The sequence below is a fragment of the Emys orbicularis genome, chromosome 7 (genome assembly GCF_028017835.1).
Source record: "Emys orbicularis isolate rEmyOrb1 chromosome 7, rEmyOrb1.hap1, whole genome shotgun sequence".
NCBI classification, from domain to species: Eukaryota; Metazoa; Chordata; order Testudines; family Emydidae; genus Emys; species Emys orbicularis.
The window spans coordinates 112,896,714-112,911,725 of NC_088689.1; the positions used below are offsets into that span (position 1 = coordinate 112,896,714).

The following is a 15,012-nucleotide window of genomic DNA, read 5'->3' on the forward strand; positions in this document are numbered from 1 at the left end:
AGGCTGCTATATGAATGTAAGATATTTCAGTATATTTCCATTCTGCTTCAAAAGTTACATATGTTTAAACACCCCATAGTGCTCTACCTGGACTTATTCCCCCGTAATTCTTTCTCTACCAAGATTCTGTAGATGTCATATTAGTCTGTTCATAATCTCCTTATTGTAACAATCTTGTTCTGCTAAGACATCTGCCTACCCCGACTGGTGTCTGTTCATTCACAAGGCTCTGGCCAACTGTTTAAAGGCTCTATTAAAACATACCAAAGTGTTCCTTCCTGATGGGTGGCCTCACGTCCTGATGACATTCCTGTTCATGTCTCAAACAATGTTGCCCTCTCTGAGTGTGGTGAAGAATCTGATCTTGCTTACCCGTTTCTCCGCATGGCTCTGTTTTATTGCAGTGTTCCTCGCTCTATGAGGAGCGTTACGTTCTGCCTTCCCAGCAGCTCAACTCACAGGTTGGGTGTCAGGTCCAAGAAACTCATCCCTTGCTGTCAGGAGAATGGAAAGTGAGTAGCCCAGAGATAAACAACTGCTATTAACTGTCACTAACAATAGTCTTATTTTTTTATATCAAAGCTAGTGAATAACAGATTTTTCGGTGTGCTGGTGATTCCAGAAAAGGGGGAGGGGGTGGGAATTTCAGGTCAAACTGAAAACAATTTTTTTTTTTTTAAATTTTCAGCTAATAGAAAAGTCAAGAAAAAAATTCATTTTGGGTCAAACAAAAAGTTTTGCTCGACTCAAAATGAAACGTTTTGTTTTGATTTTGAGCTTACTTTTACTTTTTATAATTTAAAAAAAAATAAAGTTAAAGGAAATTTTTAAACAAACAGTCATTTTGAATACAAAATCTAAATATTTTGTTTTGTAAATGTCAAACCAAAACGTTTCAAATTTTTCAGAATTTGATTTTCATTGTTTTTCCGACCTAAACAATTCTGCGAAATCAACCCGAATTCATCAAATGTTTTGGTGTCACCAAATTTGCATTTTTTGCCTCCCAAAAAGTTTCAGTTGAAAAATTTCACTCAGCTCGAGCTGACGTCCTTTTTTGTGATGCTTAAAAAGAGGTGTGCGTACGCCAAACAGCCAGAAAAACAAGGCGTGTGTCAGCTGATCAACTTTTGCTGATGATAGGAGACAAGAGCTGCTGAACTTCTGCTCCATGGCTGCAGAATCACAGCTGACAAGATCCATCCCTAGGCTTTCCTAATTGGAGGTTTGCCATATTTTCCCAATGTCAGTCTACAGTCTCTTTGTAAATGAGTTTGAGAGCGACTCCCGCAGGCCCAGATGTAAGTGCAGTTGCTGCACATTCCCCCACAGTCAATTCTTATCTGGATAAGAAACATACATCAGACGGGGCTCAAGGAGAGGGAACTCCAGCCTACTGTTTTTACACTTGCCAGGCACATCAGAGTGTGTCAGATAAGATAAAGGTTGATAAAGCAATGAACTGTGGTTTTCTCATCCAAGTCCCCACTCTTTCTTTAGATTCCTGAAAATTGCAGGCCCAACATGGAAGAAGGAATTGCGTTATTCTCCACCCTGCTCAACAACAAGCACTTCCTCATCGTATTCGTCCATGCTCTCGAGCAGCAGAAGGACTTTGCTGTTAGAGACAGGTAAGAACTTCCTGGGGCAAGGGCAGCATTGAAAGAGTCATTGACAGCCAGCCCTGGAGACTGAAGTCCTCTGTGTACCCACAGAGCAGGTGTGCTACAGCAGCGCCTGCCTAACCCTGACCCAGAAGAAGCACTTCCAGGCTCAGAGGGAAGTTCAGGCTCCACGGTGTCCCTGGCTTATCTGCTGCGACTACCAGAGAGGGTGCCAGTTAGTGGCAGTTTTGGGATATGGACACCTGTCCTACCAGGAACTTAACAGAGATCTATGAACACATTTCACATAGGCCACTGCGCACAGGTTTTTGCCGCTGCTGACCTAGGCTATACAACCTGGGAGATGAAAGGTTCTGTAGCCTGTTGCCAAACCCAAAACCATCTGGTCTCTGTAATTACACCAGAGTTACAAACTGACCAGTCAGCCACATACCTCATTTGGAACCAGAAGTACACAATCAGGCAACAGCAGAGTCTAAAAAAAAAATAAAGCAAATACAGTACAGTACTGTATTAAACATAAACAACTAAAAACATAAAGGGAAAGCACCATTTTTCTTCTATATATTAAAGTTTCAAAGCTGTATTAAGTCAATGTTCAGTTGTAAACTTCTGAAAGAACAACCATTACATTTTGGTCAGAGTTACGAACATTTCAGAGTTACAAACAACCTTCATTCCCGAGGAGTTCGTAACTCTGAAGTTCTACTGTAGAACTGCACTGTTATTATACAGGGGGGCGCCAAAAAGTACAGTGGTTAGTTTAGTCTTGTATGATTTGCATCTCATACCACTAAAGAGTGGCATGATCCAACATGAGAACCAGTAGCATTGGAAGAGTTTGAAACTTCAACGCACTTGAGAGGTGTCATGAAAAAAATCTGGTATATTGCCATGGCCTTGAATTCATTTGATGCCAATTGACTGTATTGTCTTGTATAATCAAACCTAGGATCATTTATAACTCTTTTCTCAGGTGTAACTTGGCCTCCTTGCTCACTATTGCATTACATGGAAAACTGGAGTACTACACCAGCATCATGAAGGACCTGTTGGTGGATCTCATAGATGCTTCAGCTTCCAAAAACCCTAAGCTTATGCTGAGGAGGACCGAGTCTGTGGTGGAAAAGATGCTCACCAACTGGATGTCCATCTGCATGTACAGCTTTCTCAGAGTAAGAGAAATAAGTATGGATGCTGTTCTAGCTATGAATAGCCCATCTGAGTGTAATATGGGAGACACAGGTCAGCTGGTGATCGCTGTCTACGAGATTGGTTAAACCAAGTCATCTGAATGACTAGTCACTTGCAATGGGTGAACCTCAATAGACTCCAAGGTTCAGTTTGAACAGGCAGCCAAAAGTTCCACTGCTTTTCCACTTTTATCTCTGTCTCTGGGCTGGGAATCTCATGAGATCAAATGTTACCTTGAGCTTTCTGGTATGGCTTAGTTTTTCAGGGCCAGAATCACCAGTGGAACAGTTTTTTCACCATACATTGGAAAGGTGTGGAGCAGTCATGAGGGAATTTTTTTAAAAAAAGCTAGTTTGCCAAAATGGTTTGAGTTTTTGACAGAAGTTCCAGTCAATTCTTATTTTCTTTGAGCCAGTTTGCACAGCCCCATCAATCACTCTTTGATGGTTCAGTGCCTCTCCGTTTTGAATACAAGGGCACAGAGTACTGAGGAGAAGCCTGTAACGCATGAGGAGAAACATTGTTGAATTGCTTGTAGATATTCTTAAGCCCAAAGTGTATTTACCATTCTGAATCTGTCAAATAGAGCCTGTCCGGAGAGGCTGGAGACTTGGATTTCCATCCCTGAAAGCGTTCTCCTCTTCCTGTTGTTAAGGATCTACCCATTGTAATATAAAAAGAACATAACTTCAATATCAGAACACACCAGTGGTCCCTGTGCTCCGTGTTCTATCTTCAACACTTGCCAATTTCTGATGCTTCAGCGGCAGGATTTTCAGAAGAACTGAGCAATAACCTAACTCTGATCACAGGGAAGTAAATGGGACCTTGACTTCAGTGGGAGTAGAGTTAGGCCAATAACTACGGGTTTTTGAAAAGCACCCCCCAGATTTCCTCCAATTGTATAGTAATTATAATTACTGTGTTCACCATGGGATCAGTACTATAATATTCCCATGCATACCATAATTTCTTTCAGTCCCAGCTGATGATCATTTTATGTCCTGGAGTCTCCAGGAATTAAAGATTAATCTTTAATTAAAGATTATGTCATGTGATGAAACCTCCAGGAATACATCCAACCTAAATTGGCACCCTACCTGAAGCCTGAGGATTGATAGTCCACATAATTGCAATCAGAAAAAGTACTGGAATTAATAGGGATGGCAGTGCATCAAGATGAGATTATTCCCCTGAAAATCTGTTTTGGTAGCCCAAGAAGTGCTCTTTAGCCAAGACCATGGGAACATTAGTGACTCCCAACTAGAGAGGCACCAAAGATGAGAAGGTTAGATCCAGCTCCAGATCTGAACCTCACCAAAATTCCGGGGTGTTTGGCTCTGAGATTTCAGTTGAGAGTTACTCAGATTTCATAATATTGATAATTGAGACCATTGTCATTCCTTGTTCATTTCCAAGAGGCTTCAACCCAAACTGCAAATTTGCTGGACTAATTTTTCAACAGTCCAATTTTTGCATCCACAGAAGAAACATAGCCTTCTGCATACACACTGCATCTGTCCATGCAAATTGGCTCGATGGCTAAATACTGGATTTCCATATACACCTCTACCTCGATATAACGCTGTCCTCGGGAGCCAAAAAATCTTACCGCGTTATAGGTGAAACCGCATTATATCGAACTTGCTTTGATCCACCAGAGTGCGCAGGCCCCCTCCTCCCCCCCGGAGCACTGCTTTACCGCGTTATATCCAAATTTGTGTTATATCGGGTCGCGTTATATAGGGGTAGCGGTGTACAAATGCTGCCTGCATGAACAAGCCAGGGATTTTGACCACACAAACTTTAGCAATGAAAAATTGTGCCTGCAATTTTGTAGTTTGCTTTTGAAAACTTGTCCTAGATAGATTTCTAACATAGTTCAGTATATGTAAAATATATTGTTGATGATGATCTCACGTACTTGGATGTAAATCAGAAGTTACTCTACTGAAGTCAATGAAGTTACACTGGTGTCATACTGGTGATTCAGACCCATAGTGTAGTTACCTATATATCGAGTATCATCATCAATTGTGTATTATTTTAAATTAGAGAGGCTCAATGTACAGAATCCAAAGCTGTATCTGGACCAGATTTCAGGGGTTGTTGAGATATAGGTCCAGGCCTATCTCTGTTTATCAAACAATTAAATATATACAGTACCTACTGGCCACTAGGAAATAATTTAGAACAGCTCTTTTAGGGTTACCATCCGTCCGTATTTCCCCGGACATGTCTGGCTTTTGCGTCTCTAAATAGCCGTCCGGGAGGAATTGGTAACAAGGTTAAAATATCCAGGGGTTTTTTCTCCCTCGCCTCCCTTCCTCCCTTCCATGCAGAGTGCGGTTGCTGATTGGGCGGCTGGGCTGATTGACCCACTCCCATTGGCCTCTAGCAGCCAGAGCCCTCCCCTGCTCCCCCCTCCCTCTGTCTGAGGCCCTGTGTAACACACAAACCGACCCACCGGGCAGCGTGTTTTGCAAACACGTGGAGCCAGAATGGTAAGGGGAGTCCTAGGGGGGGCAGTCAGGGAGCGGGGGAGTGTTGGATGGGTCCCTGGCCTCCACCTGCCACCCCCCCTCCGCGCATTCCCCCCCCCCGTGGGCCTCCCCCGTGGACCGCCCCTGCCTCTCCCTTGTCTGCTTGTACTGCCAGAGCCAGCAGCAACTGTTGTCTGCTGCCCCCAGGTCCTAGTGCCCCCATCCACTAATGGGAAGACAGGCTGCCCTTACCCTGCCGTTCCACCCTAGCCCTGAGCCTCTCCAACGCCGCAAACCCCTCAGCCCCAGCCCTCAGCCCCCCCACACCCTAATCGTCTGCTCCATCCCTGAGCCCCCTCCTGCATCATGAACCCCTCATCCTCAGACCCACAGCCCTCACCCCTGCATCCCCTCCTATCCCCAAACTCCCTCCCCCCTTCCCACACACCCTGTACTGCCCTCAAACTCCCTCCCAAAGCCTGCACCCCCTCCCTTTGCACCGCCTCCCACCCCCAAACTCCATCCCAGAGCCTGCACCCCTCACTCCCTCCTGCACACCCACCCCCTGCCCCAGCCCGGAGCCTGCACCCAGCACCCAAACTCTATCCCAGAACCTGCACCCTGCACCCCTCCTGCACCCTAATCCCCAGCCCAGGACCTGCACCCCAGACCTCCTCCCCCCACCCAACCCCCCTCCCAGAGCCTTAGGCAGGTGGGGGGGGAGTGGGTTCTGGACACCACCAAAATTTCTACAACCCTGCCACCCATGCGAGTGGATACGGGTCGGGGCAGTCAGGGGACAGGTAGGGTCCTAGGGGGGTTCTCAGCAGGGGGCAGTCAGGGGACAAGAAACAGGGGGGGTTGGGGTTCTGAGGGGGGCAGTCAGGGGGTGGGAAGTGGGAGGGAGTGGATGGGGGTGGGGCGGGGCTAGGGCGGGGCTTCCCCCCCACCCAGTGTCCTCTTTTTTGATTGTGGAAATATGGTAACCCTAAGCTCTTTCATTTGCTGAATTTTGGCCTCTTTTTCTGTTCACGAAATCCCTGTGAACAAATCGCTCATTTCTCAGATTTATTTGCCGTTCAATGTTATGTAATGACTTTTTCCCCATATTTCTTTACGCTGTAGCTGCTATTCATAATTCAAGCTCATGCTTAGTTGGGGTTGGTCAAATAAATCAGATAGTATTGTTTCTGATCGCTGATGGATAAGCTCTTAGCTGATCCATTGGGTTATTGATGTGAATTATCCACAGGAAGCAAATCCAACCTGTGCTCAGGCTATTAAAACTCAATGGCACAAATGTTTTCAAAAAGTGAACACTAAAGGAGCAGAAAAAAGACCAATATGAATTTGTTTAAAATGCCAAACGAGTTTGAAAGACATACCCAGGATGTGAAATATATCACTAATTTAAGGAAATTCAAACTATACCTGTGATTGGTGATGGAAGTCCAGGAATTGTAAAGTGCAAACATTTAGGTTTTTGGTTTTGTGCATATAGTTAAACCATATGCAAAAAATTACTGATCTCTCCTTTTGGAGAGTGAAGACCACATGTGAGACTAAGAAAATGTGCTGGTGTCTGATACAACCCAGAGCAACTGCCTAATTTCTGCTGGAAATGGACATTGTGCAAGACAGCTTTCTCAGAAAAAAGCTGAGTTTTATCATATGGGACTTGGGTCTTGGATGGCTTACAAAGGAAATTAAAAGTGCTTGCGGTTCTTAAGTGGCTATGTGTCTGGTACAAATGGTGAGAGAGCTACCAATTGGCACCCGTACGAATTGAGACTACTGATCACACCTTCTGCTCATCAAATTGGACTGGAGGCTTATCTCGAAGATAGGGCTTGGTCCATGGATCCAGCTCTTTGTAATAGGAGAGAGAGCCACAGATTGTGATTCATAGATGTTAATATAAAACACGAAGCTGGCTTGTAAATGATTTGTTCCTTCCATCTGCACCCTGGCTTTATCCCAATACAGAGGAAGATAAAAGACAGATGTTATCAGTAGAAACTTATACTGAATGAGGACTGTGATAATGCTATAATTTTGTGGAGCTCTGGGGAGAAGACCTGACCTGGTGGAGTTTGGGGCAAACCTGGAGATAGCAAGAAACTGAAGAGCGAGCTGCTTTGGCTGAAATGGGATTGGCACCACCAATAGCCATCCTTTAGCTGCAGTATAGCTCTTGGCTATTGGGCAGATGAAGAGGAAGAAAGGCTAGCAAGCCACTGATGCTGTCCAGTCCCTTTACATGTACTATTTAGCAATATAAATGTGAAGGGTAGCTTCCATTGGCTTCAGCTGAATTTGTGGATGCTCAGCACATCTGAAAAACAGGCGAACCATCTAAGTAGTTATCACAGTTGCTGTAAATTGTGTCTGTCTGGGTGATTAACACCCACGTGTGACATCTCATTAAAAATGTGGCCCCTCCAGCCACACAGTGCCCTTACCCCACACTGTGGCAGCAACTCTGAAGAACACCACCTAGTGACCCACCAGCACAACTTTCTGCAACATCTAGGTGTCTTAGCCAAGTACTGATCTAGCTTGAACCTATGAAATCTGACAGGGTCACCACCTCACTAGACTGAATACTGCAGGCCATGTTTTAGGTTCCAGACCTACTAGAGGTTTGGTCTAGTCTCAGCTATAACAACAATCAATACCTTGGCCAAGAAGATTTTCAAAGTGCCGAGTGATTTTAGGTGCCTCCATTTTTGGATGCCCAACTTGAGATACCTTAAAGGGAGGGCACTCTGCACTTACTGAAAATCAGGCCACTTTAAAGTGTCACAAGTTGAGTGTCCAGAATCACTAGTTACTTTTGGGGAGCTTGGCCCTTAAAGTACCCACAAATACAGTACTTTCAAATGCTGCTCATTTAACTTTTCTTTTGAAGCCTCAGATATAACAGCCCACTTAAACAGGCATCCATGCCCTAGGACACGTAGAAAAAATAAACCTGTTTCGTGTCCTTCTCTCAACCATGGGGACATTGGCATTTAAGAAAGAGAAGGTGGTGCTGTGCTAGAGGCTTTTTTCTGTCTGCATCGTGCAGTCTTGAGGCTGGTTTGTGATGTGTGTATGTTGGTGGTTCGGATGTTCCGTTCCCTAGCAGAAGCTATTATTTCTTTAAAGGGTTTAATTTCTTGGTACCAGTGAGTTCAGTAACAAGTTTGGGCCTACTTGAGAGAGCTGACTTTCAGCATGAAAAGATGAAAAGTGTTGACTGTGCTTCATAACACAAAAGGCTCTGTGATGGGAAGTAGAGTGACCTTTTTGGTTTTCACTCCTTCGAGACAGGCTAACGTAATTCACTTGTGGCTTTGTTCCACCATTTGATCTATGTGGTGTGCCTGAAGCTATGAAAATAAAAGCTATTGTTCTACTTTTCACAACAGAGTGTTTCCCTCTTTCTGAAAAATAAACATTTGTGGTTACAGTGCAACACAGCTTTGTTCTACAGTATCTTTCTAATCATCTCCCTCCCAGAATGCTTTGCAGTGGGAGACAGAAGTTAGGAGACAGTCAAAGGAAAACAGTGTTTCCTGCAGAGATGTGAAAAGAGAGAAGAGATGGGGAGATCTAGAGAGTCTATTCTAGGTGGCAGGAGTTCCAGAGGAGAATGCTCCCACCAGGGCCGGCTCCAGCTTTTTTGCCTCCCCAAGCAGCAAAGAGAAAAAAAAAAAAGCTGCGATCCGCAGCACTTCGGCGGCTGCTCTACCACGCCGCTTCATTCTTCGGCGGCCGGTCCTTCCCTCCGAGAGGGACTGAGGGACTTGCCGCCGAAGACCCAGACGTGCCGCCCCCTTCCATGGGCCGCCCCAAGCAACGGCTTGCTGCACTGGTGTCTGAAGCTGGCCCTGGCTCCCACACCAGCCTTGGCCTGATTGTGGCATAGGAAAGAGAGGAACCCAAAGCCAGACAAGTAGACTGTGTAGGGCAGGAATAAAGGAGAGTCTCAGGATCAAATCCTGGCATAACTGAATGCAGATCTTCTGAAGTCAGGTGAAATTTTACACCAATGCTGATTTGGCCCAAAGTCTGAGATTTAAATTACCAGTGATAGACAGACACCTCCATTGTGCACCTAGTGTCTGTGAAACAAATGTGCTTCCCTTTACACAGCCGGTTTTTGGTAAAGAAATTTACCAGCCCCCTTGTAGCACTGGGCCATGAGACTTATGTGACGATGGGTCTGTTTTTAGTTCCTGAATTATCCCCATTAATCACAATGTCTATTTGAAACAGCTGCTATAAAAGGCCCCTTACACTGTACAGCGGAAAAATTCCAACTGCTTGTATTTTCCCTCGTAAGTTAACATTACACGGTTTAAACATTTGTTTTATATTAATGTTCTGCCGAACAGCTCATCCATTTGAGTTGCAGCAAAGAAAGATTTGAGGAGCTGTCTGCAAATGGAGAAGAGATCCTTACAAAATTCAGAATGACCATAGTCACCAGTAGCCTAAATTTAATGCAGCACCTCTGTAGTGAGTGGAGTTATTATTATGATAAGGGGGAATTCGCCTTGGTAGATTCGGGACATATGATGGCAAAATCTCAGGAGGTTTGGAGTTTGGATGAGGGTCAGAGAAGTATCTAGAAGTTTGGATGTGTATGCAAAGCTTATCCAAATGATCTGAATTGACTGCAGAACTGAGCTGGAGATCCAGGTGAAATTATCCATGTCAGTACTGCATACTTATGATTATACAGGAAATACTGAAAGAAGATCCTTTCCCGGATGTTATTTCAGCACTTTGCTGTCTAGTCCCTGATAGACCCAGGAAGTGTGGAGAGGATGTGAAAATGAAAGTTAATGGCACAATAATTAGCTAGAGATGGACCTGGAATACAATGTTCAGATCTGGATCCCGATCCCAATTTCCCCAAAACCTGTGGGGATGGATGGATCTGGGGTTTGGTTCTCTCTCTGACACAGATAGGGAGTCAGTCCAAAAGTGGAAATCCAAAACAGCATGGGGTGTCTTTGGATCTGAGGTTTTGGTTTGGGTCCATCTCTAACATCCAGTATCCTCTGTCCTCATATGGCAAGCACTCGTTTAGCCTGAAACTTTGGTGGGAACTTCCTAGTACTGGGCACTTGGAATAAACAGGAGTTTTCCATTGTTCTGCTCAAGCATTTTGGAAATGTCTGTAATATGTTCCCAAGAGGACATCTCTAATGACACATCAGTTCATTAATGCAGGAGTAACATGTGAATCCCGTCTGTGCTCTGAATCTTAATTTTTTTTCCAAGTCACTTTTGAAATCCAGGCATATAAAAACTAAGCCCCATGCATCATGCATGGAACAGTTCAAATGATGCCAGCCTTTACTGTGCTTTCTATTACTATAAAGTTATTTTGGTGCCCAAGGTAATTTTAAGAGCCCATAACACTGCAGTCAGAAATGTTTAAAAAAAGTCTAATTAAAATACATTCATAATGGGGGGGGGGGAGAGGGAATGTGCTTTTTTGGGGGGGGGAAATCTATTTTTTCTCCTGAATCAGCACTAATCTTTGCTAGTTCAATTTCTTCCTCCAAAACTAGCTGAGTCCAAAGGCAGTTTTTGACTCATTTCCAAACTGGTTTCCCAGCAATAGTCCAGATTTCCAAGTTAGCCATTTTATCTTCAGTGCCTGCCTGCCAGCCTCCTTTTCCCATCTTTGAAATTTTCTGTCTGATTAATGTTTTTGCAGATTTCCACAACAGCCCATGGTTTCTGGATTTTAAAGCTTAAGAGCCAAACACAGAAATAGAATCTAACAGGCTGAGCATTGTCGTTTATTTTCTGTGTTATTACTCTTGGGTGTTAGACCATGATCCTTTATGCTACAGCAGAGTCTGATATACCCATTTCAATTATTTCTTGGGCCATTCTCCCTCCATGGTATGTTCATATACACAAAAATTTGCCACATGATCAGCTTCACTCAACACACTATAGTAGGTTGGAACCAAGTAGTAAATAGCTAATCTACCAGCAGAACTCTCACACAATAAGCTTTTGCTGGCTTTGGAGGCAGCTTTATGACTAAGGTGTAATTTAACTCTAGCTGAGGTTTTTGAAGAGTCTGAGAAGTGGAAGCAAGAAATGCAGTCATGATATGTGGATAGAGATGAGCCTTGAACCAAATCGAACCACCTGTCCTAAACTTTGGCGGGGGAGGAGGGTTTGAATCTGAATCAGGATCCAGATGCAGCTTTCATGACTGGCCCTTCTTTCTGTAATAGGCTGAAGCGAAATCCAGGATTCAAGCACCTTCCAACCTTTCAGGGGATGGAGTTCAAATCCCACATCTGAACTGAGCACCTGTGACCATTCCCTATAAATACATGATCACATGCTGTGTAAAACAGAGAAAGTCCTGATTCATCATAGCAAGGCCAGCTTTGGGAGCACTGAATGCAATGAGGTTAATTTATAGGCGCCCCAACTCCAAATCACATAATGATGCAAGCAGGTGACATTTGCATGTTCCTGTCAAAACACTCTCTCAGCGTCAATGTCATCCTCTTGAATGACGGCTATGAATTCTCCTTTCACCAAAGTCATCTCTATGCCTTCTGATTTTCACATCTCTAATCAAGCCCTGCAACTTTTCCCAATCCTTAAAAGCACAACCAGTTCCTCCTAAACACCTTTCCCAGTGCACAGCCATGCATTCCTGCATGTGCCTTTGGGATGACTAGCATGTTACCCCTTTCAGAAGGAATGTTACAGAAAGTTGTTAAACTTCCACAGCAGCCCCAAGTAAACTTTCCAGCTTCATTAGAAATGTCACCCTTGGAAAATTAAATATATGCACTGTGGCACAGATGGTGTGTGCCCACCTACACCCATATTGTAGTGTCGTATCATCAGCTGCACTGAACGCAGCAGAATCAGAACTGACATTGAACTAATTGCTTTAGCAATTATAAGAAATTTGGAATAGAAGACTCACCAAGTCTTAATTAAGAAGCAGATTGAACAGGCTCTAGCATCTCATGGTTCAGAAATGTCAGAATACTCGGATATCAGTTGTCTTGGGTAGAGTTTCAGATGGCAGGGTTGTGCATATATGTATGTCTGTGCGTGCATGTGTATATGTGATGCTCAGAAAAATATAAATGTGCAATAATTTACACTTGCTTCATTTGGAAGAACTAACACATGAACATTAGGGTGGATGGGATGTACTCCAGCACTGACATTTTTTTTTAAGGAAATAGATAATAGTTCTCTAGTGCATCTGTGTCGCTGGAGTGACTGGATCAGAAATGTTGCTGTAAATATGTTTAGATGAACTGGGTTGAGACTAGCAGGAAAGTATTGCTATTTGTTGTTAGGATAGTACTATAATGATCAGGGCTCCATTGTGGTAGGGACTGTGCGAATGCAGAGCTTATATTTGTGCTCAATGTGCTATATGATACACTATCTATTTTGTCAATATATTTTAAACCATATAAACACTGCATTCTAGTTATGAGACATAAAGCCATGTCCCATTTGTGGTAATTCATGATCCTGCAGCACTTCTTGTAGGAGTTAGTCAGCCTGATTTGGGCTATCACATCCTGCCTCTCTAAAATTCCCTCCATGTGACTTCAGTTGGGTGTGACATCCTTCTTCACTTCCTGTCCTAAACTGATGTGTTGTGTATTGTTGCCAGGCACTGTTACTGTGAAATGCTGAATGCCTTCAGCTCCCAAGAATTCAGTGGGAGTTGAGGGCACTGAGCTCTTTCCAGGGATTTCTCAGCACCTGGCATGGATCAGTCCCTTAAACAGCAGGCACTTCCAACTCCAGAGGTGTCTGGGACCTTGCAGAATGAAATCACTATGTTACCTGGTGCATCTGTGCAGACCCTGTCTTAAAGGACCATGTAGTTTGAAGGATTTACTTTAATTGATTCCTGGTTACCCACTTCCTTTCCTTTTCTTTCCCCAGGAGACAGTCGGGGAGCCCTTCTTCCTGTTGCTCTGTGCTATCAAACAACAGATCAACAAGGGTTCCATTGATGCCATCACGGGAAAAGCCAGGTATACTCTCAATGAAGAATGGCTGCTGAGAGAGAACATTGAGGCAAAGCCAAGGGTAAGTGAGTCTTGAACCCCTCACGTGATGCCATGTCAGGATTCTGCAAAAGCCTAAAAGGCAATTAAAAAATGTTTGCCCAAGAAAACTGTAGAGGCTGATGTTTAAAAAGAGATAGCTGTGCAACTGTACTCGCAAAGTATGTGTGTAATGTTGCACCTTTGCTTGCATTTGTCATTCCTTTGATCGCACAGTCAGATCAGATTATTGGGCGTGTAAATGATTCACCCTCCTCTGCAAATGCTGTTACCCAGTTTGCACATATAATTGTGATAATCGTGCATGTTAGACATGCAGTGGTATAGGCACTTTTCATGTGCAGTGGTGACCCTGACTGTTTCAGAAGCAGGCATGCAACAACCTAGACAAGGAACATATCGAACCTGGCTCTTGCAGAGTCCATCTGATTGGCCCAGATCGGGGTGATGCTAAATAGATAGATATTGTTCTCTGGCAGTCAGAGGGTTAAAGAACAAAGAGTGTCTCCTCTTTACAGTTTCTGGCAAGTCAGTGACTTCAGTGCCAATGAGAAGTTGCTAGCTATAAAGTTGCAGGTCTGGTGTGAAGGCTTTTGTACAGGATGTTATAGAAATCCTGCTGAAAAGTAATCCTGTAAAATGCCTCTCAGGAATAAGTCAGACAAAAATGTATATTCAAAGAGACTTGTTACCATCAGCCTACAGAGAATGCCGTAGACAGGCCTATCCAGAGCCTGGCCCAAATTCTGCTTTTGATGTCAATGGGGAAAACCTGGAGCAGCTCCACTAAAATCAGTGAGGCTACTCCAGATGTACATCAGTGTGACTGAGAGCAGGTTTTGACCCTATATCCTTAGCTGTATCTCTGCAGCTTCCTTTTACCAATTGACCTGTAATTCACTGCGCAGACTAAGGAGAATTAACAGCAGGACTCTAGCTATTAACTTTCTCAGCAGAGATGGTAACTTCTTGAGTTTGAGTGGGGGAGAATTGCTGACCCTTTGCTTGCAAGTAACAGAAATAAGCCAGAGCAACGTAGGCAGCTGGAAGCAGAGTGAGTCCTGGATTAGTTCAGACTCACTGCCAAGCCCCCAAATGATGGTAACTGAAGCTGGTTTGAAATTTGGCTGCACATTTCACCTTGAAAAAAAACGACCTGTCATTAGATGCTAGGGGCAAACTTTTCCCTTTGACTCTGGCCTGGTCCACACTAACCCCCCACTTCGGACTAAGGTACGCAAATTCAGCTACGTTAATAACGTAGCTGAATTCGAAGTACCTTAGTCCGAACTTACCGCGGGTCCAGACGCGGCAGGCAGGCTCCCCCGTCGATGCCGCGTACTCCTCTCGCTGAGCTGGAGTACCGGCGTCGACGGCGAGCACTTCCGGGATCGATCCGGGATCGATTTATCGCGTCTAGACAAGACGCGATAAATTGATCCCAGAAGATCGATTGCCTGCCGCCGAACCAGGAAGTAAGTGTAGACGTACCCTCTGCCTATGTATGCACGTATTCCATGCTCTTTGCCATGCATTCTTGGTGTGTATGCTTCCATTGACACATTAGGCTGGGACTTGCACAGGAGCCAAAAGAAGCTGGGCACCTAACTCCATTGGGCTCCTGTGAAA

General features: G+C 44.3%; 1 protein-coding gene across 1 annotated transcript in view; it reads left to right on the plus strand.

The window, feature by feature from the left end:
• Positions 1-15,012, plus strand: part of PLXND1 (plexin D1) — a 134,679-nt gene that overhangs the window by 93,259 nt on the left and 26,408 nt on the right. Inside the window, exons 23-26 of the mRNA XM_065407389.1 lie at positions 405-512; positions 1,501-1,631; positions 2,602-2,800; positions 13,259-13,405. Coding sequence (XP_065263461.1) covers positions 405-512; positions 1,501-1,631; positions 2,602-2,800; positions 13,259-13,405 — 585 coding nt within the window. The remainder of the gene's footprint in view (positions 1-404; positions 513-1,500; positions 1,632-2,601; positions 2,801-13,258; positions 13,406-15,012) is intronic.